Raw genomic sequence first — 27,821 nt, 5'->3', positions numbered from 1 at the left:
AGAGGACCCCACCCATGCACGAATTAGTGCACCAGGCCTAATAATAAAGAGCTAATATCCTAATTAGAATGAATAGCAGAACAACCTTCCAGATGAAGCCAGGACCAGCAGAGACTGTGAGGACCTGCTGGGGCAGCAAGGGGCTGCAAGGGCCGAGCCCATTGTACAAATTTCATGCATTGGGCCTCTAGTATAATTATAAACATACTGGAAATGGCAAAACAGACACCAGATTTATCATACACTATCTTGTTAAATTCTCCAGAAGTGATTTTCTTTGGAAGTTGGTTTATTTCATAGCTTTTCACAGTGTTAGAATACTTACTAATCTAATGATATTAATACTAGAGCCTGGTGCACAAAAATGCGTGCAGTAGAGGGGTCCTTCAGCCTGGCCTGTGCCCTCTTACCCTGCTGTTTCCGCCCGGCCTCCTTCTGTGGGAGGTGACTGGATGGGCAATCCGGGGACAGTGCTGCCTCCGTCACCCTGCCGCTGTCACCCCCTGGCCTCCCTCTGCAGGAGGTGACCAAAAAGGTGATCAGGGGATGGTGCTGGTCCTCCCCATCGCCCCTCTGCCGCTGCTGGTCCCCACCTCCCCCTCCCCCATCGCCATTCCCTCCCTTTGCGCACTGACACATGCCTTGGCTGGCCTGACACTGCCTGCTCACCAGCCCTGCTCCCACTCACTGGTTGTTCCACCTTTCAGTTGATTTGCATAATATGCTTTTATATATAGGATTTCAAAGAAGGGAGAGTACAGCTATCCTAATGGATACCCCAGAGGCAGCTGAAAGTCAACACACAGTACTTCAGAGAGGTACCAGTGCGCTGTGCTCTAAAAGTGAGGGCAGGACTTAGATTGCTTTTGAAAAATTCCTAGTCCTGTGACCTTGCTTGGGCAGTTAGGTGTGATTTTTGAGCCTCAATTTTCTCATTTGTAAAATGGTATTAATGATCTCACTGGTCATGAGGGCTAATGATATAATTCATGTGACACATGGTGCTCTGCACATAGTACATACTGAATATTAGCTAATCTTACCTAATAATAGACAAACATGTAAATTGACCATACCTTTGCTATGTCCACAGCCAATCAGGAGTGAGTTTGCAAATTAACCCAACAGAGATGGTGGGTTAATTTGCATAAGCAGGCATGACTATGAGGGGGAGGGGGGGTGGAGGGAGCTACAGGAGCATTGCTCCGGCTGGGAGCGGGGACTTGCTGGCACCTGGGTGGCCTGGGGAGCGGGAATTTGACAGCTCCCAGGCGACCTGGGAGCAGGGACTTGCAGGCTTCTGGGCGGCCAGGAGCAAAGCCAGGGGAAGGAAGGCCTATTCTTGCACAAATATCATGCAGTGGGCCTCTAGTCCTAAATAATAAAGATGTAATATGCAAATGGTTGTTACACCGTGAAGCATAATGACAGTCCACATATGACCAGATCATGGATCAGCAGGAGGGTGGGGCAGTGGAGAGCTATAGGAGGGGTCAGGGCAGCAAGCTATGAGGGGGAGTGGAGGGAGCAGAGGGAGCTACAGGAGGGCGGGACAATGGGCGGAGAGCTAATGGGCAACAGCTGCTGGAGAGCTACTGGTACAGATTCATGCGCAGGGTTATTAGTGTTACTGTAATTGTTTCTGGTTTTTAAAAATGTCTTGATAAACCAAAGAACTTTTTATGCCTTTTGCTAATGAGTCTCTATTTGAAACCAATTATGACACTTCCATTAATAGTGAAATGCCAGAGACCTGCCCATTGGAGGAGAACTACCAGGATGCCCACCATTACTTAATATAGTGTAGAGCAGTGTTTCCCAACCTTCTCTCATGATGAGAATCACCTGGTGGAGTTGTTAAAACACAGATTCCTGAATCCCAACTAAGAAGTGCTAAACTAGAATTTTTGGGAACATATAGGTAAAATTGTATACTTAACTAGTGCTCTAAGACAGATTTTATATACAGAGCACTAAGTTAGGTATGCAATTTTACCTATATGTTCTCAAAAATTCGAGTTTAGCACTTCTTAGTTGGGATTCAGGAATCTGTGTTTTAACAACTCCACCAGGTGATTCTCATCATGAGAGAAGGTTGGGAAACACTGGTGTAGAGTGTCGGCCTGCGGACTGAAAGGTCCCAGGTTCAATTCTGGTCAGGGCATGTGCCTGGGTTTCGGGCTCAATCCCCGATAGGGGACATGTAGGAGGCAGCCAATCAATGATCCTCATTATTGATATTTCTATTTTTCCCTCTCCCTTCCTCTCTGAAATCAATAATATATATATATATATTTTTAGAAGAGTCTTAAAATGTTAAAAAAATAAAATAAAAATAAAAGTATCCACCAAAAAGTTATTAGAGCTATTCAAGTTTCTAAGAAAAAAATTAATATGCAGAAATCCTCATACTTCTTTCCTGTATGTTGGCAATAATCAATTATATCTAGATAAAATCATTATATGAAGATGGTTCTCCTTGCAACAAAATATAAAACTTATATAAGTAATTTTTAGTAAAGGATGTTTAAGAGCTCTATGAAAATACTGTTTCTTGATTTGAAAATCCATTGTAAATGTCAAATCTTCTATATTCATAAATTTAATGCAAGTCCAGTGAAAATTTCAGTGATACTCTGGGAAGGAACTACTCATAACAACTTTAAATTTAGGCTTATCTGGAAAAATAAATGGCTAAGACTAGGTAAGCAAAAGAATAATAAATGAACAGGAATTTATTCCGGCGGACATTAAAATGCTATAAATCTAACTGGTTTGGTTTATGAGTGATTTCACTTCCTTCTTTGTGCTTTTCTGTTTTTCCAAAATTACAATATGTTGATTTCATCTCTATAAAAATATACATGTACACACATGTATATTTTTAAGTCTTAATATAACTCATATCAGATATGAACTTTATATATTTAAACTGGTATTACCTTTTTAAAATATATTTTATTGATTTTTTACAGAGAGGAAGGGAGAGGGATAGAGAGTTAGAAACATTGATAAGAGAGAAACATCGATCAGCTGCCTCCTGCACACCCCCCTATAGAGGATGTGCCCAGAACCAAGATACACGTCCTTGACCAGAATCGAACCCGGGACCCTTCAATCCACAGGCTGATGCTCTATCCACTGAGCCAAAGCAGTTAGGGCTTTAAAATTTTTTAATTTATTGATTTTAGAGAAGAAGGGGGAAGACAGAGAGTGAGAAACATCTATTTGTTGTTCCATTTATTTATGCATTCACTGATTGATATATGTGCACTGACCGGAAATTGAACCTGCAACCTCAGTGTATCAGGGTGATGCTGTAACCAACTGAACTATCCGCCCAGGGCTATCCTTAAAATGCTTAACGTTTTTAAATACTTTATGTGGAAATAAGTTATGTAGAGTGATTTTCATTAGCATTATTGCAGTAAAATTCATAATTTTATAAGCTTGTGTAGGTTTCTTAGGTTAGTTTGACTGTACCTTTTGAAAAGCTGCTTTCATTTTCTATAACATTTATTGCTCTGTATTTTAAGCAGTGGGCTTAAACAGGCTAATTATAAGATTTGGAATCTCAGATATCTGACCGCTAATTCAGGCCAGACTTGAATTTATAGAATAATCTGATGTTTGCCTGTTTTAGTCTTTATTGCATAGGGAAACATATGATTTTCCTAATCAGAGTAAAGAGAAGGTTTTTTTCCTTTTACAGGGAAAATTATAATTGAATTTTTGAGGATTTTATTAGGTCACAGTGATGGTGAATGCACACAGAATGTTTAGATTTATAGGGTTTCTTAACCTCTCTTTGGAGGAACTTTAGAGTTTGATATTACCATACAGTTGGATCTGCCCCTGGATGGTGTGGGCTTGGTCCTTTCATAGTTATATTTTAATTTGGGCTTCTTCCCTTATTTTGGTAACTTTAACTTTCATAGGAAAATCAGTTGCCTCTCTGCCTTATGCTGAGGTCAGAGTGCTCTAGAGCAGGAAGCATGTGTGTACAATACTGCAGCATGGTCAGCACCACTGGGAGGCTCTCTCCAGGAGCGTTCCGTAAAGCCGCTCCACAGCCCGGTAGGAGGGCAGCCCCCTCTTGGGTCCCACCAGGTAAACAAATATCGTTCCTCAGTACAGTGGCTGCTGGCCATCTACCTACTGATGTTAGACATGGGTGATTTAATCTTGTCAGTGAAGTGCTGTTCCAAATTACTTTGTTTCTCTGCATCCCATCATCTATAATAATAAAAGTATAATATGCTAATTAGACTAGATAGCTGAATGATCTTCTGGACAAACTTCCGGATGAAGCTGGGCCTGCGAGGGCTGAGTTGCTTGCATGGATTTCGTGCACCGGGCCTCTAGTCTAGTCTACACTGATAAAAGGGTTATATGCTAATTAGATCAGACATCTTCCAGACGACCTTCTGGACAAAGCTATGGTTAGGGATGATCAGGCCAGCAAGGGAGAGCAGTTAGGGGGATCAGGTCGGTAGGCAGGTGAGCAGTTAGGAGCCAGCAGACCTAGATTGCAAGAGGGATATCCAACTGCTAGTTTAGGCCTGATCCTGCATGCCAGGTCGAGGGACCTCACCTGCCAAAGAGACCCTGCTTACTTCACAGATGCCACCCCCGGTGTTGCCGGCCTGGGAGGGACTACCAGAGGTTGGCTCCAGGTTGTGTCCAGCCTGTCTCGCCCAGTCCCACTCACCAGCTACCTTCTAAATAATTACCTTTCAATGTGCACAAATCCATGAACCAGGCCTCTAGTTAGTTATATTCAGTTGAGATTCACTGGGCCACTGGAAAATTTATGTTGACACATAAATATTGTAACATTTGGCTTTTCTCTTAAGGGTACATGTACTTTGTACAAAACTTGAGATCTCCATTCTCCCCCACCAATCTCAGAAATTCAAGAGTCTGAGAGTGCTAGAATCAGTAAATGTTTCTCAATTTACAGGAGTTGCAAAGAGATTATATAATTGTTGTCAAGCATGTCAGTATCTTCTCCAAAGTTGTAATAACTACTCCTAAAAGCACTCTTTTATCTCACCTCCATTGTGAGGTCCAAAGAGTGATAGAGAAAATTATTAAAAATTCTGTTTACATATGCTACACAGAAATAGTTTGAAATGAAGATTAACTTGAAAGCTCTGGTTTGATGGGGAGTTGAATATTTCAACCTCACACATACCATTAGTGACCTGAATGTGTAAACAGGTTTAATTAAAGTGACAGATTTAAAATGAAGTGTTCATCCTCAGCTTCATCTTGCACTTAAATTCTAATTTTTGATTCAAAAATTTAGGAATGACTGAGATAGGTAAAATGTTGCAGACTGGCAAATTGACTATTTTAAATAATTTATTTCTTCCTTTTAACAGTCCTCCAGCCTGCTCCACATCACGTGATAACTAATCTCCCTGAAGGGGTTCGGCTTCCAACCACTCGGCCCACTAGGCCACCTCCTCCTCTCATCCCGTCATCCAAAACCACTGGGGCTTCAGAAAAACCATCGTTTATAATGGGAGGCTCCATCTCCCAGGTAAATGGCTCCTCTTCCAAGTAGCTTTTCTGGTGAATATGGCTTTGGTGAAAATTTTCCCTCCTCACACTGATCTGTCAAAACCCTAATAAGCCAAAACCGGTTTGGCTCAATGGATAGAGTGTCGGCTTGGGGACTGAAGGGACCCGGGTTCAATTCCAGTCAAGGACATATACCTTGGTTGCGGGCATATCCCCAGTAGGGGGTGTGCAAGAAGCAACTGATTGATGACTCTCTCTCATCGATGTTTCTAACTCTCTCTCCCTTCCTCTCTATACAAAATCAATAAAATATATTAAAAAAAAAAAACCTAATAAATAAAAATCTTTGTTTATATATGACCAGAAAATGCAGCCATCACTGTACTCCGTGCCACGCCCAGGAAGGTTGTGAGTGACATGCCCAGATCGTGGGACTGTGGCACACTGGTTTAACTTAAAAAAGGCACGTGTGCTCTGAAGCCTAGTGTAATGGAAGTGAAAACGGAGTATTTTCAAGTAACTAGAATATCTGTTGACTAACTATGGTAAAGACTCCACATGTTAAATCTTAGATGATTGGCAAGCCTTAGTTTATTCTGACTTTGGCCAATATATATCTTTTTTTTTTAAACATGGTCTGATCTTAATGGCTCACTCAGTTTTTACTGTCGTGCACAGCCAATGACAGTAAGATGTTACTTTTAAAGATTCTGTTTATTTATGCTAAGTTTATATCAATAGAATATTTTTGTCCCTTCAGAAGATTTTCCCTTGCCCTTTTCTAAGCAATTTCCTTTTCCAATGCCTGAAGCAACCATTGTTCTGCTTTCTATTGTCGTAGATTAGTTTTTACTTTTCCAGAACTTCATATAAATGGAATTACACAGAATGTACTGTGTCTGTCTTTAACTTAGCATAGTGGTTTTAGGAATTTACCCAGGTTCTTGTGTAATCAGTAGTTGCTTCCTTTTTATTGCTGACTACTCCATTGTATGAGCATACCAGTTAGTTATCCATTTCCTTGTTGATGGAAACCTGCACTGCTCTAGTTTGGGCTACTATGAATACAACAGATAGGAACATTTTTTTCTGGGCTTTTTGTAGGCATCTGTTTTCATTTCTTTTGTATAATTCTGACAGTGAAGTTGCTGCGAGTATGTAATCTAGCGGGTGTGTAATATGTTTGTGGGTTTATTTTCCATTTCTTTTGCAACAAATGAGGTTGAGCACTTTTTAATGTACTTATTGGTTATTTGCACATCTGATTGTGATGTGACTGTTTAAGTCTTAACAAGTTTTAATGTGTCTTTGTGTTACTAGATTATAGAAACTCTTTACATATTATGGACAAAAGTTCTCTGTTAGCTAGGTTGCCTTTTTTGAGATTTTGTTGATTTCCCTTTTTCTGTAAAAAGCTTTTTAGTTTAATGTAGTCCCAGTTGTTTATTTTTGCTTTTGTTGCCCTTGCCTGAGGAGACATATCCAAAAATACAATATATTGCTAAGAATAATATATTGTAAAAGAATTTTCTACCTATGTTTTCTTCTAGGAGTTTTATGGTTTCGGTCTTATTTATTTATTTATTTATTTATTTTAATTTTATGGTTTCAGTCTTTTTTTTTTTTTTTTTTTTAATATATATTTTATTGATTTTGTACAGAGAGGAAGGGAGACAGATAGAGAGTTAGAAACATCGATGAGAGAGAGTCATCCATCAGCTGCCTCTTGCACACCCCCTACTGGGGATATGCCCGCAACCAAGGTACATGCCCTTGACCGGAATCGAACCCGGGACCTTTCAGTCCGCAGGCCAACGCTCTATCCACTTAGCCAAACCGGTCCCGGCATATGGTTTCAGTCTTATATTTAAATCTTTAACCAGTTAACTGCCAAGCATCCAAAACAGAAACCATCCCCATTTCTTACATATGTGCTGGAATATTTACAAATTTAAGTTACCATAATTTTCTTTACAAACTCAGAGATGTCACTAACAAGTCTGATTTCAAATTGGACGACCAGAGTTGATATGCGAGGTTTGCAGCTATAGACACACATTGTGTGTGTGCAAGGTCTGCCGCTTGCATCTATAGACACTTACGGCGTACAAAGGGCTAATTTGTTTTGAGCTTATTTTCGTATGTGATGTAAGAAAGTAGCTTCTTTTTTTTTCTTTGCCTGTATATGTTCAGTTTACTAAGAAACTCTTTTCCCCATTGTATATTCCTGCCTCCTTTGTCACAGCTTAATTAACCATGTAAGCATAAATGAATTTACCATATGAGTGTAGATTAATGGACATTTTAAAATTTGACCATTTTATTAATTTTGTATTGGTTAACATTTAATTAATTGACCATATAAGCAGAGATTACTTGGCCATATAAGGATTTTCTTGCTTTATAAATATCTATTTTAAAATTTGGGCATTGAGGGTATAAATTTTTATAAACAGAAATGTGAACATTAACTTTGTAGTTGACCTTGCGAAAGACACTGTTATTTTGGACTTTTAAAATTATTTTTAGGGAACACCTGGCACTTATTTGACTTCTCATAATCAGGCTTCCTACCCTCAAGAGACCACGAAGCCCTCCGTGGGCTCTATCTCTCTCGGACTGCCACGGCAACAGGAATCTGCCAAAGCAGGTCAGTGAGTGCCTGTGCATCGTGTTTCTGCCTGTGGAGCGTCATCGTCAGTAACTCAGCACTTGATCTTTACATTTTTCTTTTGTTTGATCCATAGCTACTGTGCCCTATATCAAGCAGGAAGAATTTTCTCCCCGAAGCCAAAACTCACAACCTGAGGGTTTATTGGTCAGGGCACAACATGAAGGAGTGGTCAGAGGTAAAAATATGCTGTTCGGCAGAAATATTAAACTTTTCCCCCCAATTAATTTATTAAAGTAAGTGATATGTTTTAATGGTGGGTTTTTAAGTTAGAGCCTTTAAATTCTAAATTTAAGTTTTCTTTCCATATAAAAATGACTTAAAAACTTGGAAATTCCATATTTCAGCAGTCCTTTGTAATAAGTGCAGTATTACTTTAAAAGTACATTTCAAGGAAACAAAATTTTTGTGTGTATGTTGCTGTTTCCTTCTCTTATCCCTCTCCCAAGTATGGGCTGATTTTTGTTTGGTCGTTCGTTTTCTTTGCTATAGAGACTATAATTTGCTAATGACTTTGTTGTTATTCAGGTACCACAGGAGTCACTCAGGAAGGAAGTATAACCCGGGGTACTCCATCAAGCAAAATCTCCGTGGAAAGCATCCCATCGCTACGGGGCTCTATCACCCAGGTTAGTTACGATCATTCCCGAAGTACTGAGAACACTGGAGCAGCAGTCTGAAGAGCTTTGGCTGTCCAGCTGAATAGTTTTGTGATTAAGTTGTTCATTGTTCAGGTACTGGGACTGGGTTTCGGTGATGATAAATCCCATATCCATAAACTGTCTGCATAAAGACATTAATGTGATTATTTTTACTACATGCTGTATTATTTATAATATGGTTCATTTGAAAGGTCTCTAATCTTACTATATAAGCTGCCTTGCTAAAATCTAATGCTCAACTAAGATATATGGATGGCATTGGCAAGAGCACCAAAAAGCAAGTATCTTGTTCCAATTTTAGGCTAAATAAATTGCCAGTTTTGAATAATAAAAGGTATTTTCCTTAGTTAAATATTAATTTTAGTTTGAAATGTTAAACAGACCTTAGCCTTTGTATTAATATGAATCTGGGAATGGAAAATTCTATGCTGGGAAATTACTATAACAGAGTTCTGTATTTTGCACATTGTACCTATCACAGGTTTCTGTTCTATTCCTCTTCCTTATCCTTTGTTCCTGTTTCCTAGGACAGTGGTTGTTAGAGTGTAGTCCCTAGATCTGCAGCATCAGTGTCTCTGGAGAAACTGTTGGACCTATAAATGAATGCGCCCCCCACCCCCCAGAAGTACTGAAATCTCACCCATGGGAAGGAGACCCAGCAAACTGGGGTTTCCAGCCCCCCCCTGGAGACTCTGCTGTGTGCCTGTGTGAGACCCATGCTCTAGGACTTTGCTGACCAAGTATGGTTTGTGCCCAGAGCATCAGCATCACCTGGGAGCGTGTTACATTGAGCAGAAGTTTCCGTCCCCACTTTAGACCTGTTGAATCAGATACTCCATTTAATAAGATCTCCCCGTGATTCCTCCTTAAGACATGGTTTACAGCAGTGGTCTGCGGGTCACTGGTGGTCCCTTGAGGTCCGAAATTTTGGCAACCGCTGGTTTATAGGAGAGAGCATATAGTAATCTAGAAAGTTACATACTATTCAGATCTCTCCTTTTGCATTTGACCAAAGTATATGTTCCCCTGAAATTAGTTTGTAGAATAAGCAAATACTTTAATATAAACAGAAGACAAGTAAATGGCCCATGAATATTTTTTCTTCTTCATTTTCACTTTAGTATCCAAACAATGGGTAGAAAGGTAGAATGAACTATATCAAATGAGGCTAGGCTTTATCTGTTTATTTTTAAATTAGTCTGACATGGGCACTTTCAAAGTAGGTATGAAGACCTTCCAGATGTTTGCTAAAAGCTCACTTAATGGCCAAATGAGGAAATGTATTGGTCTCATTTTCTTCCTGCTGTAAGCATGTCATTTCAAATTGTCCTGTCTAGAATTTTGAGAACTCAAAAAGTGTGAGTGGGGTAGGCCTGGCCCTTCCACTTCCTTTTCAACCCAAGCAGTTCACGTGTGCACTTTACATATTAGATTTCATGAATGATTTTCTTAGAACGAAGGATTTCTTGCTTAAAGGAAAGGTAAAAAAGAACCATGGTTATAGGCAACCCAGATAAGAACTAGTGATGGTGAGAATTCAGATGATATGACTTAAACGGAATCCATATCACTAAATGGAGACATCTGAGTTTTTCTTCCTTTTCTCTTACTCATGACTAGGGGTCTAATCCAGCAGACAGTTTAGGAATTGAAAGTTCTTTATTTCTCTTACCACATTATGAGAGAAAGTTGTAGTATTCTAAAAATTACACCTTAATTTATTATCTTATTTTTATTAGAAATTTGAAAAAGCTTTATTACATTTGCATGATTTTAGGCCTTAACACAATTTTTTCTTTCCCCACTTAAGTGCCTTTATAAATGTTTAACTTCACACTGGGGAAGAAAGCTGATTCAATTCATATTTATCAGCATTTTAAGAGGTTTTTTTGTGTGTGTGTGTCAGTGTTCAAGGATAAAGATATATATTATTTTTTATGTTTATAAAAATTTAATGTCTGATTTCCTCTCATGTGCTCTTTTTTTCTTTGGAAATATGGGTTGGTTTGACTCTCAGTGTGGTAGATTAAATTTTAGGTATCTTGCATTTCCATTAAACTTAAATGACTTTTCTTGTACTTGTGTTTGATTTGATGGCAGGGTACCCCGGCTCTGTCCCAGGCTGGCATACCAACTGAGACTTTGGTGAAGGGGCCAATTTCTAGAATAACTGAAGAGAGCAGTCCTGAAAAAGGCAGAGAGGAAGCTGCATCCAAAGGCCATGTTATTTATGAAGGCAAAAGTGGACACATCTTATCTTATGATAGTAAGTATTATGTCTATACGAGCCAATACTACAACATGTGACTAGAAACATGGCCTTTGGTGCCCCACATACTTGCTTTAGGGAATTCCCTGAGTCCAAGTTTCCTCTGTGTAAAAGGGGTAGGTAATAGTATCTTCTCATGAAATGCTTGTGAAAATTTAACTGAGACAATGAAAAGTGATAAACAGCGCAACCTTATAGTAATTGTCATGTAAGTGGTAGGTAACATCAACTCTGATTTGTTGATTTAGCCTAGGAAAATAATCTTTGTTATCCTATCTAATAAAAAAGTAATATACAGATTGACCATCACTTGAACACACAAGATGGCTGCCCTCATGTGGTCAAAGATCCTGCCCCCATTTGCACACAAGATGGGGAGGGCATTTGGGAGGGACCAGGCCTGGTAGAGGGGGGAAATTGGGGGCAAATGGGCTGGCAGGGGAGCAGTTAGACATCAATCAGGCTGGCAGGGGAATGGTTAGAGTCAATCAGGAAGGCAGGCAGGTGAGCAGTTGGGAGCCAGCAGTTCTGAATTGTGAGAGGGATGTCCCAGATTGGGAGAGGGTGCAGGCTGGGCTGAGGGACACTCCCGCCCACCCGCCTTCCCTGCATCAATTTCACACACCGGGCCTCTAGTCTTTAATAGAATCACATTTATTTTTAAGAGATTCTTATTTTATGAGTTAAGCATTAGGGAGTAAATGAACGTCGGATAATCCTGGAAAGAATATTAAATTTAAATTCTCCTTAAATATAACTATTTTCTGTCTATAAGAAAATAATTCTTTAGATGTACTCTTAAGTTATATTTTCCCAGTGGTATGATTTTATAAGAATGACTCAGTTATGGTATAAAAAAAGCCAAGTGATGAGCTGGATTTGAGTTTTCATTTGCAATTGTTTTTGTGATCTGAGTGGTCACTAGTCATGATTTACCTTTCTCTTCAAATATAAAGAAAAAAAGTATGTGAGCACACAGTGCCTGACACAAAGTATATGTAACTTTCTTATTTCCTTCCTCCTTTGTTGCATTAACATTCTGGCATATATTGGTTTACATTTTGTTTCTGGTCTAAGACAGAAATCTGGACATGATCTTTGACTCCTCCGTTTGAAGCTCTCCACATCCAATCAACCAGTCACGAGAGTCATGTTTCTCTTCTCTCCCCTAAAGTCTCTGGACTCGGCCATTTCATTTTATTCCCCACTGTTACCGCCATCTGTCATCTGCCTAACTGATCTCCCTGCCTTCGGTTTTAACCCATAGTCAGAACTGTACATTACGTCACTTCCTGCTGGACTCTCCATGGCCTTTAAGGTCATTATAAACTCCGTACCTTGCCTTAATCTCCCTTCCATGAGCTGCTTCCAGCTTATCTCTTCAGATTGTCCCCTTCTCACCTTTCTCCTTAGCCCCTTTGCAGTTATTCCCCCTGCACACTTCCTCCCAGCTTCACTCTACACATTGGCCATTAACTGAGGTTAAGTGTCCACCCTCCCCCCCCCCCCTTGTTTGTTTTTTTTTTTAAGAGAAAGAGAGGAAGGGAGTGGAATGAGACAGAGACATTGATTTGTTGTTCTACTTATTTATGCATTCATTGGTTGCTTCTTGTGTACCTGAATGATGCTCTCACCAATTAAGCTACCCAGCCAGACTAAGTTTAAGTTATTTTAATGTATCATACTCTGTCTTGCCTTTGGGTTTTTGTGTTCACTGTTCTCTTGCCCTGTACCACCTCTTTTGTTGTTAATCCTCACCCAAGGATATTTTTCCCAATGATTTTATTTTATTTTATTAGAGAGTAGAAGGAAGGGAGAGGGGGAAGGAGGGGAGAGAGAGAGAGAGAGAGAGAGAGAGAGAGAGAGAGAGAGAGAGAGAGAGAGAGAGATGTGAGAGAGACACATCAATTGGTTGCCTCCTGCATGCACCCCAATTGGGCCTGGGATTGAACCTGCAACCCAGGTATGTTCCCTTGACCGGGAATGAAACCCAAGACCCTCTGTGTGCAGATTGACACTCAACCATTTAGCCACATCAGCGAGGGCTCTCCCTTTATTTTGACTTAAGCAACTTTTGTCATTCCGGTTCTCAGCTTAAATATTATTTCTTCTAGGCAGTCTTACCTGTAACTTTAAGTGTTCCAGCATTCTTATAGCATATTATACTTATCTTTTCATAGTATTTATTATACTCTATAGTAATTACCTAGTAATTTATCTGTATCTGCTACTATTGGGTAAGTCTCATGAGCAAAGGGACTTAATTTGTTAACCTTAGTTGTAAGCCTGAACTCAATAAATATATTTGAATGAACAAAAACATTTTTATAAATATCATTTGCACAGATGTATATTGTTGGTTAAGACTAATTTTTATATTATTTTTATAAGATAGGCTATGAAATTATAGTAACTTTCTTACTGTACAATAGTCCTGGAGCCCTGTCTGAGCAATTCTTGTTCCTATATTTTGCAGACATTAAGAATGCCCGAGAAGGGACAAGGAGTCCAAGAACAGCTCATGAAATCAGTTTGAAAAGAAGCTATGAATCAGTGGAAGGAAACATAAAGCAAGGGCTGTCAATGAGGGAGTCTCCCGTGTCGGCACCATTGGAGGGTAAAAATCTTGTTTCCAGAACAGCATTTAGATACATATAATTTGGTCTAGTAAATGTGCATTGTTAGGTTAGGTGGTATATTATTAATCTGTATACTGTATAAAATAGACCCTGAATTAATGCGAAATTAACTCTGTTCATATTGACATATAAATCAGGTGCTACATGATAGAGGAGGAGGGAAGTAAAAGTTAAACATAAGTGGTCACATTGTAGGTAACTATTAAAATTCTCATATGATTTGTAGGTTTTGTTTGTTTGAGATAAATGAGTTTGAAAATGTAAAATTTATTAGGAGAACTTTGTATTGTGAGGCAGGCAAAGTTGTGTAATGGATAGAGCAAAGACATATATTTGAATCCAAGCTTCCCCTTTCTTGGTGAATTTCTCTGAACCTCTTTCCTCTTCTGTCAGTTAGGAGGTTGTACCTACCATTGTTAGAGACAGGCGTCCATCCTGTGCTGATCCTATGATATGCATTCAGTAAATGATGAAATGGTGGGTTTTTTGTTTTTTGTTTTTAAATATTTTTTATTGAGTTCAGAGAGGGAGAGAGAAACATCAGTGATGGGAAAGAATCATTGATCGGCTGCCTCCTGCATGGTCCACACTGGGGATCTAGCCCGCAACCTGAGGATGTGCCCTGACTAGGAATCAAACCGTGAACTCCTGATTCATAGGTTGATGCTTAACCACTGAGCCACCAATGGCCGGGATGTTTTTTTCTTAATGACTCACTTTCTTGAACTCTTAACATGCCTCAGCTGTTTCATTTTAATCTGGATGAAATACTAAAAACAGGGTAAGGACCCCTCAACTTATCAGCAATACACAGTGTGACAAAAGTTATATGTGAAATAGAGTTTATTCTTGTATTATTTAGTATTATAATTATTGCATTATTATTTTTTAAGTGATTTCTTTTTTAATTTTATTGATTTTTTACAGAGAGGAGGGGAGAGAAACGTCGATGAGAGAGAAACATCGACCAGCTGCCTCTTGCACACCCCACATCGGGGATGTGCCTGCAACCAATGTACATGCCCTTGACCGGAATCGAACCTGGGACCTTTCAGTCCGAGGACCGATGCCCTACCACTGAGCCAAACGGGTTTCGGCTTGCATTATTTTCCATATGAACAACTGTAAACCTGCTTTTGCCCTACCCTGTACACATATAACATGAAGCTTATTAAGGGCTTATGTATAATCTTTAATTTTGATTTGTATGTGTCATTTAATGTTTTATATACTTTCGAGTTAATCTGTTTTCAATGTTTTCTTTTTCTCATAGATGTATTTCAGAATTAATGATTTTCAGTCCCTTTGTATTTTCTCTCACCTTGATAAAGAAGCATTGGGATTTTAGATTTAGCTTTAAAAGTGTCTTTCTTTGCTTTTTGACCTCTGATAGATGCCTTTGTGCCCATTTTCTATTTAGGAAAAGATTTAAAAAGGAATAGTGATACTTTCAACTTTTATTCCATGACATGCTTCTGAATAGCTCACAGATTTAAAATATCCCCCCCTTTTTTTCAATACAATTGATATTCAATGTCATATTAGTTTCAAGTGTGCAGCATAATGCTTAGACATCTACAAAGTTATCCCCCAGATAAGTCTAGTGCCCACCTGGCACTATACATAGTTTACAGTGATACCCCTTTCTCTATAGAGCTTTTATCAAAAACATATACTCTAAGGACAGTATAATTAGATGTGGGTTGACATACACATTGTGTTTAATACTTGAATTGCTTTCTTGTTTTGAAGGACTGATATGCCGAGCATTGCCCAGGGGAAGCCCTCATTCTGACCTCAAAGAAAGGACTGTGCTCTCTGGTTCCATAATGCAAGGTAAACATTTCGCTTGCTTGTTGTGACTCCCTCACTGCATACTAGTTTGACATTAATTTGCAGTTCGTGAAACATGTTTTTCAGGATATTTTCCTTTTTGAAATATTAGATATTTAATCTTTATTACAAATCTTCTCTTTCTTCTTTTGAAGATGATAATTACCTCATTTTTTAATGTAGAGATATCTTTGTTATGTAATAACCTTTCTGGTCTGTGTTGTAATGATGTATGCAATTTTGAACAATCCTAAAAAATGACTGATGAATATATTATTTAAAGATGTTATAAACAGAAAACTGATTGGAAACTACAAGATGACAAGGCATTGAGTTTTTTTAGTTATGGTAAAATTGCAACAAAATTTATCATTTGAACAATTAAATGGGCAGTTCAGTGGCATTTTTATGCAACCATGGGCATTGTTTTAGTAAGTATGTTTCTTGAATTCTTATTTGAAGGTACACCAAGAACAACAACGGAAAGTTTTGAAGATGGCCTTAAATATCCCAAACAGATTAAAAGAGAGAGCCCTCCCATGCGAGCATTTGAAGGCGCCATCACCAAAGGAAAGCCATATGATGGCATCACCACCATCAAGGAAATGGGGCGCTCCATCCACGAGATTCCGAGACAAGATATTTTAACTCAGGAAAGCCGGAAAACTCCAGATGTGGTCCAAAGCACAAGGCCAATAATTGAGGGTTCCATCTCCCAGGTAACTAGTCATTGTGGTTCTTTTTGCCATCATTCCACTTTAGACTGTAATATTTATGAAGCATTTTAAAAAGTTCAACTTAATAATTATAAGTAGTCCTTTTGAGATCAGGTCTCTTGGAAGAAAGCATGAAAGTTTTATGTATGCTTTATCATTTGTTTGTACTGTGTTCATAGTGGGCTGTGTATAATGTGGGAAAGTAATTCAGGATCCATGGGCTTGTAATTGAGACATGCACACGGACAATAAAGATTACTACATTCTAAACATGAATTTGAAAGAATATGTACACTCCTATCTATATTCATTGAACTATTATATACAATAGCCAAGATGAGACAACACAAGTGCCCTTCAATAGATGGTGGCTCAGTTACTTGGAACATCCCGTGTGCCAAAAGGTTGCTGGTTTGATTCTCAATCAGGGCACATACCTAGGTTTTGGTGTGTTTTTTTCGCATTAATCTTTCTTTCTCTTTCTCTTCCTTCCTCTCTCTCTAAAAACCAATAAAAACATATCCTTGGATGAGAATTAAAAAGAAAAGTCATACATATATACAGTGGTATATTACTCAGCCATTAACAATGAAATCTTATCATTTGCAACAGCATGGATGAATCTAGAGGCTATTATGCTAAGTGAAATAAATCATACTAATACCATATGATTTTACTTATGTGTGGGATCTAAAAAGTAAAATAAAGGAACAAATAAAACAGAATAAACTTACAGAGAAGAAATTGAGGGTTAGCTGGGGAGGGGAGTTGGGGGACTGGGTGAAAAATGAAGGGATGAAGAAGTAATAATTGGTAGTTACAGAATAGTCATGGGGATGTAAAGCATATGGAACACAGTCAGCAATATTATAATAATTATGTATGGTGCCAGGTGGATACATGAAATATTAGGGTGAATACTTTGTAAAGTATGTGGTTGTCTAATCACTATGCTGTACACCTGAAACTAATACAAAATAATAATGAATGTAAACTGCAGTTGAAAGGAAAAAAGACTACTATAGCAAACTATAATTTCCATGAGCCAAACAGAGACCTTAGATGGGAAAATATTCAAGTGCTTTGGTCTACCTGTAATGTTCGTTTTTTTCCTTTCAGGGCACACCAATAAAGTTTGACAACAACTCAGGTCAATCTGCCATCAAACACAATGTCAAATCCTTAATCACAGGACCTAGCAAACTAGCTCGTGGGATGCCTCCACTGGAAATTGTGCCAGAGAACATAAAAGTGATAGAACGGGGGAAATACGAGGATGTGAAAGTGGGCGAGCAAGTGCGTTCACGGCATACATCGGTGGTAAGCTCTGGCACCTCAGTTCTTAGGTCTACGCTTCATGAAGCTCCCAAAGCACAGATGAGCCCGGGGATTTATGACGACGCCAGCGCACGCCGGACACCTGTGAGCTATCAGAACACCATGTCCAGAGGCTCACCCATGATGAACAGAACTTCTGATGGTATGCTATTCTTGTGGCCTTGTCTGATCATTTTTATTGCGCTTTTTCCAATCTGGCTAGTAATAAATGTCAAATTGTTAGCTTTACATTGTCACAGGATCTTTAGTTTGAGCTTGATGCTAGGGCTATGGAGGGCTACCAGATTAAAAATAGACATAATTGTAGGTAAGATATCCAATATTTAATCAAGTGCGGAGTGTGATGGAGTCCAAAAATGCTCTAGAATAGGATAGTCTTAGGAGTGTCCTCTCCAGCCCCTCCAGCTAATCCTAGTTTTTCTGGAAGTCAGTTTTGACAGTTGTTTCTTCAGCAGCAATCAGTATGAGAGTTGAAAGTTTAGGCTGTGAAGCAAGACTCTTCATTCAAGCTTGAACTTAGGTTGTTCGTACTGCATGAATTTGGACAACTTACTTACTTTTTCTGTGCCTGTATTTCCTCATCCATACAATGGTAATGCAGTAGTAAGACCTGCCTCACTGGAATGTTGTGTAGATAAAATTAGGTTGTATGTTTAAAGAATAGTGCTGGGCATGTTTGAAGGACTCAGTAAATGTGAACTATTGTTCTTGTTACTGGTGGGTACATCAGTAAGAGAGACAAGGTAAGGTAAGAGAGACATTGATTTTTGTCAGGGGTCCCTAAAACTGACGCCTTCTTAAAAGTGTTTCTATACTTACCATTTTAAATTGTGTTGAAGTGCATATTAATTGAGGGCTCATGTGCAAGGTCCTGGGCTGGACACTGTGGGAATTGTGATTTAGGCGTTGGGAGAGGTATGGTAGTAGCATGGAGGGAGGAGAGAGGGAAGTGCCTGATTGAGTAGGTTGGTGAATCCAAAACCTTTCGGCTATAGTTTTGAAGAATTGCCTTGAGGAGGGAAAATGCCCTTTACAGTTGAGCAAGTTGAGGCTTGGAAGGGAATTTAACGAACCAAAGTATGTTTCTTGGTTGTGACCAGATTCGTTTGATCATGGTCAAGTTGATATTATCAAAATATAAATAATTACATGGTCAAGTTGATATTATCAAAATATAAATAATTACATGGTGGTAATGGTTGCATAACATTGTAAGTATATTAATGCCACTGAATTGTACCCTTTAAAATGATAAAATTTATTTTCTGTGTGTTTATTTTGGGTGTTCTGAGACCCAGTTTCCAACATGGTGTATGTGTGGAGCGATCTCCACACCAACAAGCAATTATCAGATATCAGCACGGTATCCAAGAATTCAACTCAGTTCCAACACTGTCTCCCCAGAGAGAGCATCAGATTCCACAGGTTAAGGTTCAGCCTATAAGACCCCTTCCCCTTCTGCTTCTGCTCAACTGGCTGCAGATTGGAGGTTCCAAGGACACCCTCCAACACAGGATGCCAGTCCCCGGTCCACATTGTTACCGGTACTTTTGACTGACTGGCAGTAAATCAGAGGTTCCCGCAGCCCCCTCCCTGGGTTCAGTTAGTTTCTAAAACAACTCAGAAGTCAGAGGAACATTTTAGGTACTAGAGGACCAAATGGAAGAGATGCACAGGCAAGGTGTGTGCTGAGGGGTGTGGAGCTCCCATACCTCTCTCCCAGCATCTCAATTGCCCATCAATCTGGAAGCTTTCTGAAGGCTGTCCTTTTGTGTGTTTTTTTGTTTTTTAATGAACGTTTTATTCTGTAAGCATGATTGATTAAATCACTGGCCATTGACAGTTGGATTCATCCTCCAGCCTCCCTACAGGTCAGGGAATAGGGCTGAAAGTCCCAACCCTCCAGTCATGTGACTGGTTCTCCTGCCAGCCATGCCCCCTCTCCTGGGGGCTTTGAAGTCACCACCTCATAATAACAAAAGACACCTTTGTCCCTCTAACACTTAGGAAATTCGAAGGGCTTGGGAGCTAGGAATTAGGAACTGTGTATGAAGACCACATATATATTTATTATAAGTCTCCTATCAAAGTGTTTTGCTATGTTATTAAAACAATTGAGGGTAATGGCCAGTAAGTGTTTGCATATAATAAGCATTGAATAACATTTATTCAAGAAGAGGCCAGAGTACAGAGATGATGGGGGTTGGTATGGTAATGAGAAAGTCTTTTGAAAGTACAGAGCAAGGAAAAATAATGCAGAGATTCCCCCTTACCTGCAAGGAATATGTTCCAAAACCCCCAGTGGATGCCCGAAACCAAAGCTAGTACCTCCAGTGCTGTATACAGAGGTTTTCCCTGGGCATACCTTTTTACTCAAAGGAAGTACTCTTTGGTAGATCTGATGAGATCAGGCGTGTTCAGGGTGGTATGGCCGTAGTCTCTTTGGTAGATCTGAATCGCCAGCATCACTACTACTCTGCATTGGGACCATTATTAAGCAAAATAAGGGTGGCTTGAACACAAGCAGTGCAGTCCTTGGACAGATAACCTAGAGGACTGCTAAGTGACTAATAGGCAGGCGGTGTTCTTACCGTGCAGTACTGCGTGGAGGAGGAGCCAGAGGGCACGAGATCTCAACCACATTACATAGAACGTGACACAATTTAAAACTTATGAATTGTTTATTTCTGTAATTTTCCGTCTAATATTTGGACCGCCGTGGACCACGGGTAAATGAAACCTCCGAATATAAAAGAGAAGGAGGAGGAATGGGGACTACTGTATCACAACACATGATGGGCAGCAAGGAGTCTGGGTGATAGAGAGGAAGTTGCCAGTTGATATGTGTGAGATCAAAAGACTTGAGAATGTTAAAGTCACACAGAAAACAAAATTATTTATAATGGGATTTAAAGCAGAGTATTGAACTACATTTTAATCGTAACATTCAGTCGTAAAACACTATGCTGTGATCCAAAAGGTAGAGGTCTGAAAACCTCAAAATCTTCTGCTAGTTCTTCACATTTGCATATTTTGCAAGATTGAATGTTGCATGTTTAGTGGACGGAAGATCAAATGTTATATGACTGTAGTCTGTATTTGATTGGTTGAGACAGGGTTAAATATCATATTCAGCAAGTTTTCTTAAGAATTTGTGGTGTTGACTCTTTTTTCCAGTTACACTTTCTTCTAGCAAATCTATCAATCATGAAAGAAAATCGACACTGACCCCTACCCAGAGGGAAAGCATACCAGCGAAGTCTCCAGTCCCTGGGGTGGATCCTGTAGTGAGCCACAGTCCTTTTGATCCCCATCATCGAGGCGGTGCCGCAGGAGAGGTGTACAGGAGCCATCTGCCCGCACACTTGGACCCCGCCATGCCGTTTCACAGGGCTCTGGATCCCGGTAAGCACAGTGGGAGTGTGGATTTATGGAAAGAAATAATATACCTGTGTGTAAATATTTCTGTTTATTAAAGTCCAGTATGCAGACAGCTCCACATATCATGAGTTTACAGTCCAGTGAATTTTCACAAACTGTACCACCTCCATGTTACCAGCATCTAAGTCAGGAAACAAAATATTACAGTACCCCTTAAAGAGCTAAAAGTTATATGTATATCTAAAGTCCTTTTATCTGATGGCATTTGTTTAAGCTAATTGAAAAAGTGGTTTAATGTATATGAAGAATTATTTTTAAATGGCACAGGCATAGGCTAAATATTTTAATTTACAACATAGGCATTCATTTACCAGTGTTCTAATCTGAGGCCAGATTCACTAATGAAACTTTACCATTGTCTTTCTTATGTAAACACTTACATTTCCAGGTTTGGTTTTTCAAGTGAAGTTAGAATTTAGTCATTCAAATCAATCTAAATATAGAACCCTTCTAGATTTTCCCTTTGTCTTTTAAAATTGTCTAGTCCATACTTGATTCACCTTCTGTATTGAGTCTTTCCAAAATAGTTTCCAGGGAAACCACTCTTTTCGTTTTTCTCTCATTTATATATTATTTCATTAAGTTACATAATTACAGCAGCAAGTATAGCTAGAAGGAACTTCATGAATATAGATTTGGTAGGTGTGGAAGTGTCTAGGTTTTCTAGAGCAATCTGCACTGGACGTGGTGATGCTGCGCCAGGAGGGGGCAGCTGCTCTGCACAAGGAAGGAGTCCCATGACACAGTCAGCAGGCTGCTGGCAGGTTGGTGGAGACTCTCAGCTGGGCCGTCTGTCCTGACCACCCTTGTCCTCCCAGGTCCCACTTGTTCCTCCACTTGCCTGCTCAGGCTCAACTCAGATGTGCTTTCTGCTCACAGCTCTTCTTGTTTGTTACATCATTCAAGTTGAAATTGGGACACGGAACATTTGTGTTTTAGCTTGGTCTTTAGGGAAGCAATCTTCATTACCTATGTGCCAAGCTTTCTAAGCTATGTGTGGAGAATATTTTATATGAAAGCTGTCTTACTGCCATCCAATTGTTAACTGAGAACATTTCAGAGGATCCACTCCTAGTCCCGTAGGGACTCTCCAGAACTGAGACAGAAGCTCCCATGGAGTCCGTGGACAGACTTACCGGGCTGTGGGGTTCTAGATGAACGGGGAGCAAGCATTCCAGAAAACATGCCACATGCTATTTTAAGTAGATGAAAATATATATATATATATAAAAAATAGTTTATTCAAGCATTCAGAAAAAGTTGAATGTTTATACTTTTATTTAGTGTTTATCACAGTCCTTTATTGCACTTTGATTTGCTTGTCATTTTTAGTTTTTGCTGGATTGCAAATGTTTTGAGGATAGAGATATTAGCTTTTTCTTTTTACCATACTCTTCCTAATATCTTATGCCATTCTCTAGCCTAGGGTTGTCAAACTATGGCCTGGAGGCAAAATTCTGATCCTGCCTGTTTGTATAAATAAAGCTTTGTTAGCACATAGCCACATGTATTTGTTTCTTTCTGTGGCTCCAATGGCAGAGACCATAAGATTTTTGACATGTGGCCCTTTATAGGAAAAGTTTGCTAATCTCTCCTCTAAACACATGGACTAATTAAATGGTAATGGACTAATCATTTTCATCCCCAGAAAAATAAAGTTACTGTTTGTCACAAAGTGTTTTCACACATATTTCCATTTGGTCATATTGGACAATCAGTACTTTAAAAATAATTTTATTTTCAAACAGCTCTTAGAAACTTCAGGTGAAAATATAATAAAGGTACATAGCAAAGTTTGAAACTATGAAACTACTTGAGAATTTTTTTAGTGTCTTTTCTACTGGTAAAATGTTAATACTATATTTTGTCTAGTTTCTCTTTCCCCTTTTCCATTCCATCTGACATTAGAATGTGTACATTAAATATTGCTGAGATATATATTAAGGTCTAAAAGGAATCCATCTTCCTCTCTTCGGCACCGTCCAATGCTAAATAAAAGATGCATGTGTGCATTAGCCCGATAGACTGTTATTCCCTTACTCTTTTTTGTAATGATATTTAGCAAAGGAATTTTGCCTAGACTAAATGGCATGCCTTTCTCTCTCCATCAGCTGCTGCTGCTTACCTGTTTCAGAGACAGCTTTCACCAACTCCAGGTTACCCAAGTCAATACCAGCTTTATGCAATGGAGAACACGAGACAGACAATCCTAAATGATTACATTACCTCACAGCAGATGCAAGTGAACTTGCGCCCAGATGTGGCCAGAGGACTCTCCCCACGAGAGCAGCAGCTGGGTCTCCCGTACCCAGCAACAAGGGGTCTGTGTCTTTGCACTTCAGATTTCATAGAATTTACCGTGTACCCAGGGTGGCTAGGTACTCAATAAATAATTTGTTGAATGAACTATGCAAAAAAAGAAAAGAAGGCATTACTTTTTTCTATAGCCTTTAGCCTTTGAAGGCAAAGTAATGTATCGAGACAGAGCATTTTGGTGAACACTGAAATAAGTAAACCAAATCATTGTGCTAGATATTCAAGTCATTGTCTTACAAGCTTTCTGTCTCGTAAGTCCATGTGGGGCAGAGCATTTCATATCCTTCTCTAGATTTAAGGGAAGTCTCACAAAGTGATGAAGTTCTTAAACATCTTTATTTGTAATGAACACAATGTACCATTGGGTTATAGAGATAAACAACAACAAAGCCATGTGTAGTTCTGTATCTCTAAAATAATACTTAATATAATATAATTTTATTGTATCTGTCTTTTGAGCAGGAATCATTGATCTGACCAATATGCCTCCAGCAATTTTAGTGCCTCACCCAGGGGGAACAAGCACTCCTCCCATGGACAGAATCACTTATATTCCTGGTACACAGATTGCGTTCCCTCCCAGGCCGTACAACTCTGCTTCCATGTCTCCAGGTAAGAGTCCACGCACTCACACACCTCTCTGATACGACCGTGCGCTCTAGGACTGACAGCATAGCCTTTGGAGGTATTTGGGACACTCTCCCTGCAAATGGTCTGTGTTTTCCATTTAATATTTAGCAAGAGTTGCTGTCGCAAGTGCCTGTCACTAGGTACTCTAGAAATATCCTAAAGTAACTTGTGTTAGGCTCCATTTATCATCTAAGAATAATAAAATGAGCTGAAACTGGTTTGGCTCAGTGGATAGAGTGTCGGCCTGTGGACTGAAGGGTCCCGGGTTCGATTCCGGTCAGGGGCATGTACTTTGGTTGTGGGCAAATCCCCAGTGGGGGGAGAGTGCAGGAGGCAGCTGGTCGATGTATCTCTCTCATTGATGTTTCTAACTCTTTATCTCTCTCCCTCCCTCTCTACAAAAAATCAATAAAAATATATTTTTAAAAAAAGAATAATAAAATGAACTTCCTACATTTTAAATATGAAACATTTTGAAAAAATTTCAGTTACTTAAGAATTTTGAAATTGAGTTGTACCTGATAGGGTAACATTTTAGTCTTTAAGTTGCAGATTTATGTGTTTTACAGGACACTCAACACATCTGGCAGCCGCTGCAAGTGCTGAAAGAGAACGTGAGAGGGAGCGGGAGAGGGAGCGGGAGAAGGAGCGGGAGCGGATCGCCGCGGCCTCCTCGGACCTCTACCTTCGGCCCGGTGAGTGGGGGCTCTGTCATTGTGTGGCACTCCTTTGTAATCACTGCGGCGGGGCAGTGTGTCTGACACTGTAGCGGGATGCAAGGTTCTGACAAACAAGAATTACAAGAGAGAAAGTAATTCCATAGCTTACGGAAAGTGCACAGGTTAAAATGCTAGAAATGTGGAAATGGTGCCGAGATAAATTTGAAACGGGAAAATGAAGTTTTCATGATGAAGATGTTTTGTTTTGGCCCCTGATGGCTACACTTGGCCCTGAAGATACTGGCTGGGGAGCTCCTTGGAGCTGGAAGCAGCCCAAGTGAAAGGCTCATACTGTAGATAGGAGGACATGTGTATAGGAAGCCAAGTTCAAGTGATATGTAACTTCAGCAGGAACTATATTTTAAAAGTGTCTGTGGTCCCACTGATGAATAATATGCAGATTTAACACAATAAAATACTATTTTTGTTCTTCATATTTCATAGGTTGAGAATGTCCGGTGTAGTAGTGTCTGCAGAAACACTGGTTCTCTACGTTATCAATGGCAGTGCAGATGGGGAGAGCCTTTTCAGAGATATAAACATTTAAATAGCAGTTCCTCTATGGGAATGTAGCCGATAGAAACAATCACATGAGCTGATGTATGGTCAGGGGGCTAAAATTGCTGTGAGAACAGGTGTATACTGAGACTGCTAGCTCTCCCGAAGACAAAGAAAAGAAAGTCAGAGTGTGGGCTTAGAACACAAGGTGGAAGCAAAGGAAGTGAGTAGAGCAGGAATGTGAGGGCTTCTGAGTAAAATAGTTTTGACCAGTCAAGGGCTAAGGTAAATGAATAAAAAAGTCTCAAATACGGAAGAGGAGTTGTTTGAGGAGCTGTGCTTTAGGGAATGCCAGAGTAAATGATTTTGTGTCAGAAGAGCGCTTGCTGCTTTGTCCAGTGGCTCACATTGTCGGAACATGGCCCCATACCTGAAAAGGTTGTGCGTTTAATCCCCAGTCGGGGCATGTACGAGAAGGCAACGGATCAATGTTTCTCACATCGATGTCTCTCTCTCTCCTTTTCTCTTTTTTTTCCTCTCTCTCTCTCAAAAAAAAAAAAAAAAAAAAAAAAAAAAAAAAAAAAAGCAGTAAAAACATATCCTCAGGTGAGGATTAAAAAGAAAAAGAGGGTTTGCTGAGGGAAACAGGTACTTGTGGAGGGCAGGAAAGGAGAGGAGCAAGAAGAACTGGGTGAGTGAAACCCGAGGCGAGGCAGCAGTATATTACTTTCATTAGGATCCCTAGAAAGTGGCTCCGAATTTGGTTTTGCAAATGATAAGCACACAAGAATTTGATGAGGAAGCTGAAAAACGAATCTATCTGATTTGTATTAGTAATTCATTATCAGTGTTATTTTTGTTTCTCTGGAGTCAAGATGGAAACTTTTCACAAATGGCAATGACAGTAAATGATAGCTGGTACTTTTGTTTCCTGTTGCTAGTGTGGTTTTCTTGCATCTTTATTAAGAAACTCTTACAGAACATATTTCTACAGAGGCCAGAAGATGGGACATCAATTTCTTATCTCATGTTCCTTTTACCTATTCAGGAATATCATGAAATTAACAATCCCTAATTGTTGCTGTCTCTAGCTTCTTCCTTACAACTTGACTTTTTTTTCTGCCCCCGAAGGCTCAGAGCAGCCTGGCCGACCCGGCAGTCACGGGTATGTTCGCTCCCCATCCCCTTCGGTGAGAGCTCAGGAGACCATACTGCAGCAGAGACCCAGTGTTTTCCAGGGAACCAATGGAACCAGTGTAATCACAACTTTGGATCCAAGTGCTCAGCTACGAATCATGTAAGTCTGTTGTATACATTTTGACCAAAACAAACAAACAAACAAACAAAAAACCCCGCACACACACAAAACACCACTTTCTTGCATACACACTTTTTAGTTTGTGGTTGCAGTTATTTTAGTATTGATTTACTACCCACTAAACATTGATTGTTGTTGCAGTTTGTCCTTCCATCTCCCCACTGCACCCCCGAACAGAGCCTCCCCTTCACAGCTGTGTTGCTTTTATTTACAGGCCACTGCCTGCGGGGGGCCCTTCGCTAAGCCAAGGCCTGCCCGCCTCCCGCTACAACACTGCTGCAGATGCCCTGGCTGCTCTTGTGGACGCTGCAGCTTCGGCCCCCCAGATGGATGTTTCCAAAACAAAAGAGAGTAAGCATGAAGCTGCCAGGTTAGAAGAAAATTTGAGAAGCAGGTCAGCAGCAGTTAGTGAGCAGCAGCAGCTAGAGCAGAAAACCCTGGAGGTGGAGAAGAGACCTGTTCAGTGTCTGTACACTTCTTCAGCCTTTCCAAGTGGCAAGCCCCAGCCTCATCCTTCAGTAGTTTATTCTGAGGCTGGGAAAGATAAAGGGCCTCCTCCAAAATCCAGATATGAGGAAGAGCTAAGGACCCGAGGGAAGACTACCATTACCGCAGCTAACTTCATAGACGTGATCATCACCCGGCAAATTGCCTCGGACAAGGATGCGAGGGAACGTGGCTCTCAAAGCTCAGACTCTTCTAGTAGCTGTATGTATCTCCATCTGAGTTTTGCAATGTGATATCTCAGTAAAGATTACTTTATTCCTTAGGCAACGCAGAACAATGTGGCATAAAGAAAATCCTAATCTTGATACTAAATGTAATAGAAAGGTTTTGTGGGTTAGTAATGCAACAATGTCTCTTCTGCTGTGTTTATGGTTACTTAAATGTCGGCATTTCTTACGAATACTTTTCAATTTATCTTGCATGAGAAAATTATGCTCTTCCTTACTGTTGGAAAGTAGATAGGCCGAGGGCAGAGTTTATTGACGTTTTCAGACATCTGAAAAATGGTAGATGTATCATTAAGCTCTGTACTGTCAAGGCCTAAGTCCTCAATCAGTGTTTTCTGGGATATGGCTCAGTATTTAGGCTGATACCCCAAAGCCTCTTAAATGGGAGGCCACCTTCTTGTTGGTCTTTGGTAGGTTGCAAGTTGGATTTTGATGAAGTCTGGTCACTTTGATGTCTACCTTGTAGGTCTGTAAGAATTCACAGATCTATAGTAAAATGCTGGAAAAG

General features: G+C 39.8%; 1 protein-coding gene across 19 annotated transcripts in view; it reads left to right on the top strand.

Moving 5' to 3' along the window:
* The window catches only part of NCOR1 (nuclear receptor corepressor 1), a gene marked incomplete at its 3' end in the record, with an annotated part of 185,671 nt that overhangs the window by 134,987 nt on the left and 22,863 nt on the right, over nucleotides 1-27,821 (top strand). For 16 of the 19 annotated variants that reach the window (XM_084861459.1, XM_084861475.1, XM_084861473.1 and 13 more), the window contains 15 exons: nucleotides 5,388-5,548; nucleotides 8,059-8,179; nucleotides 8,277-8,378; nucleotides 8,729-8,829; nucleotides 10,963-11,128; nucleotides 13,608-13,748; nucleotides 15,523-15,606; nucleotides 16,066-16,322; nucleotides 17,439-17,799; nucleotides 20,835-21,062; nucleotides 23,210-23,419; nucleotides 23,877-24,026; nucleotides 24,614-24,739; nucleotides 26,393-26,558; nucleotides 26,794-27,287. In XM_084861459.1, the coding sequence (XP_084717585.1) occupies nucleotides 5,388-5,548; nucleotides 8,059-8,179; nucleotides 8,277-8,378; nucleotides 8,729-8,829; nucleotides 10,963-11,128; nucleotides 13,608-13,748; nucleotides 15,523-15,606; nucleotides 16,066-16,322; nucleotides 17,439-17,799; nucleotides 20,835-21,062; nucleotides 23,210-23,419; nucleotides 23,877-24,026; nucleotides 24,614-24,739; nucleotides 26,393-26,558; nucleotides 26,794-27,287 (2,868 nt within the window). The remainder of the gene's footprint in view (nucleotides 1-5,387; nucleotides 5,549-8,058; nucleotides 8,180-8,276; nucleotides 8,379-8,728; nucleotides 8,830-10,962; nucleotides 11,129-13,607; nucleotides 13,749-15,522; nucleotides 15,607-16,065; nucleotides 16,323-17,438; nucleotides 17,800-20,834; nucleotides 21,063-23,209; nucleotides 23,420-23,876; nucleotides 24,027-24,613; nucleotides 24,740-26,392; nucleotides 26,559-26,793; nucleotides 27,288-27,821) is intronic. The other 3 variants (XM_084861466.1, XM_084861465.1, XM_084861461.1) reach the window with 2 other exon arrangements.

The sequence above is a fragment of the Pipistrellus hanaki genome, assembly GCF_964339955.1.
Source record: "Pipistrellus hanaki genome assembly, chromosome: 16".
NCBI classification, from domain to species: domain Eukaryota; kingdom Metazoa; phylum Chordata; class Mammalia; order Chiroptera; family Vespertilionidae; genus Pipistrellus; species Pipistrellus hanaki.
The sequence above is the reverse complement of the archived record's forward strand: the minus strand, read 5'-3'. Positions and strand labels throughout refer to the sequence as shown.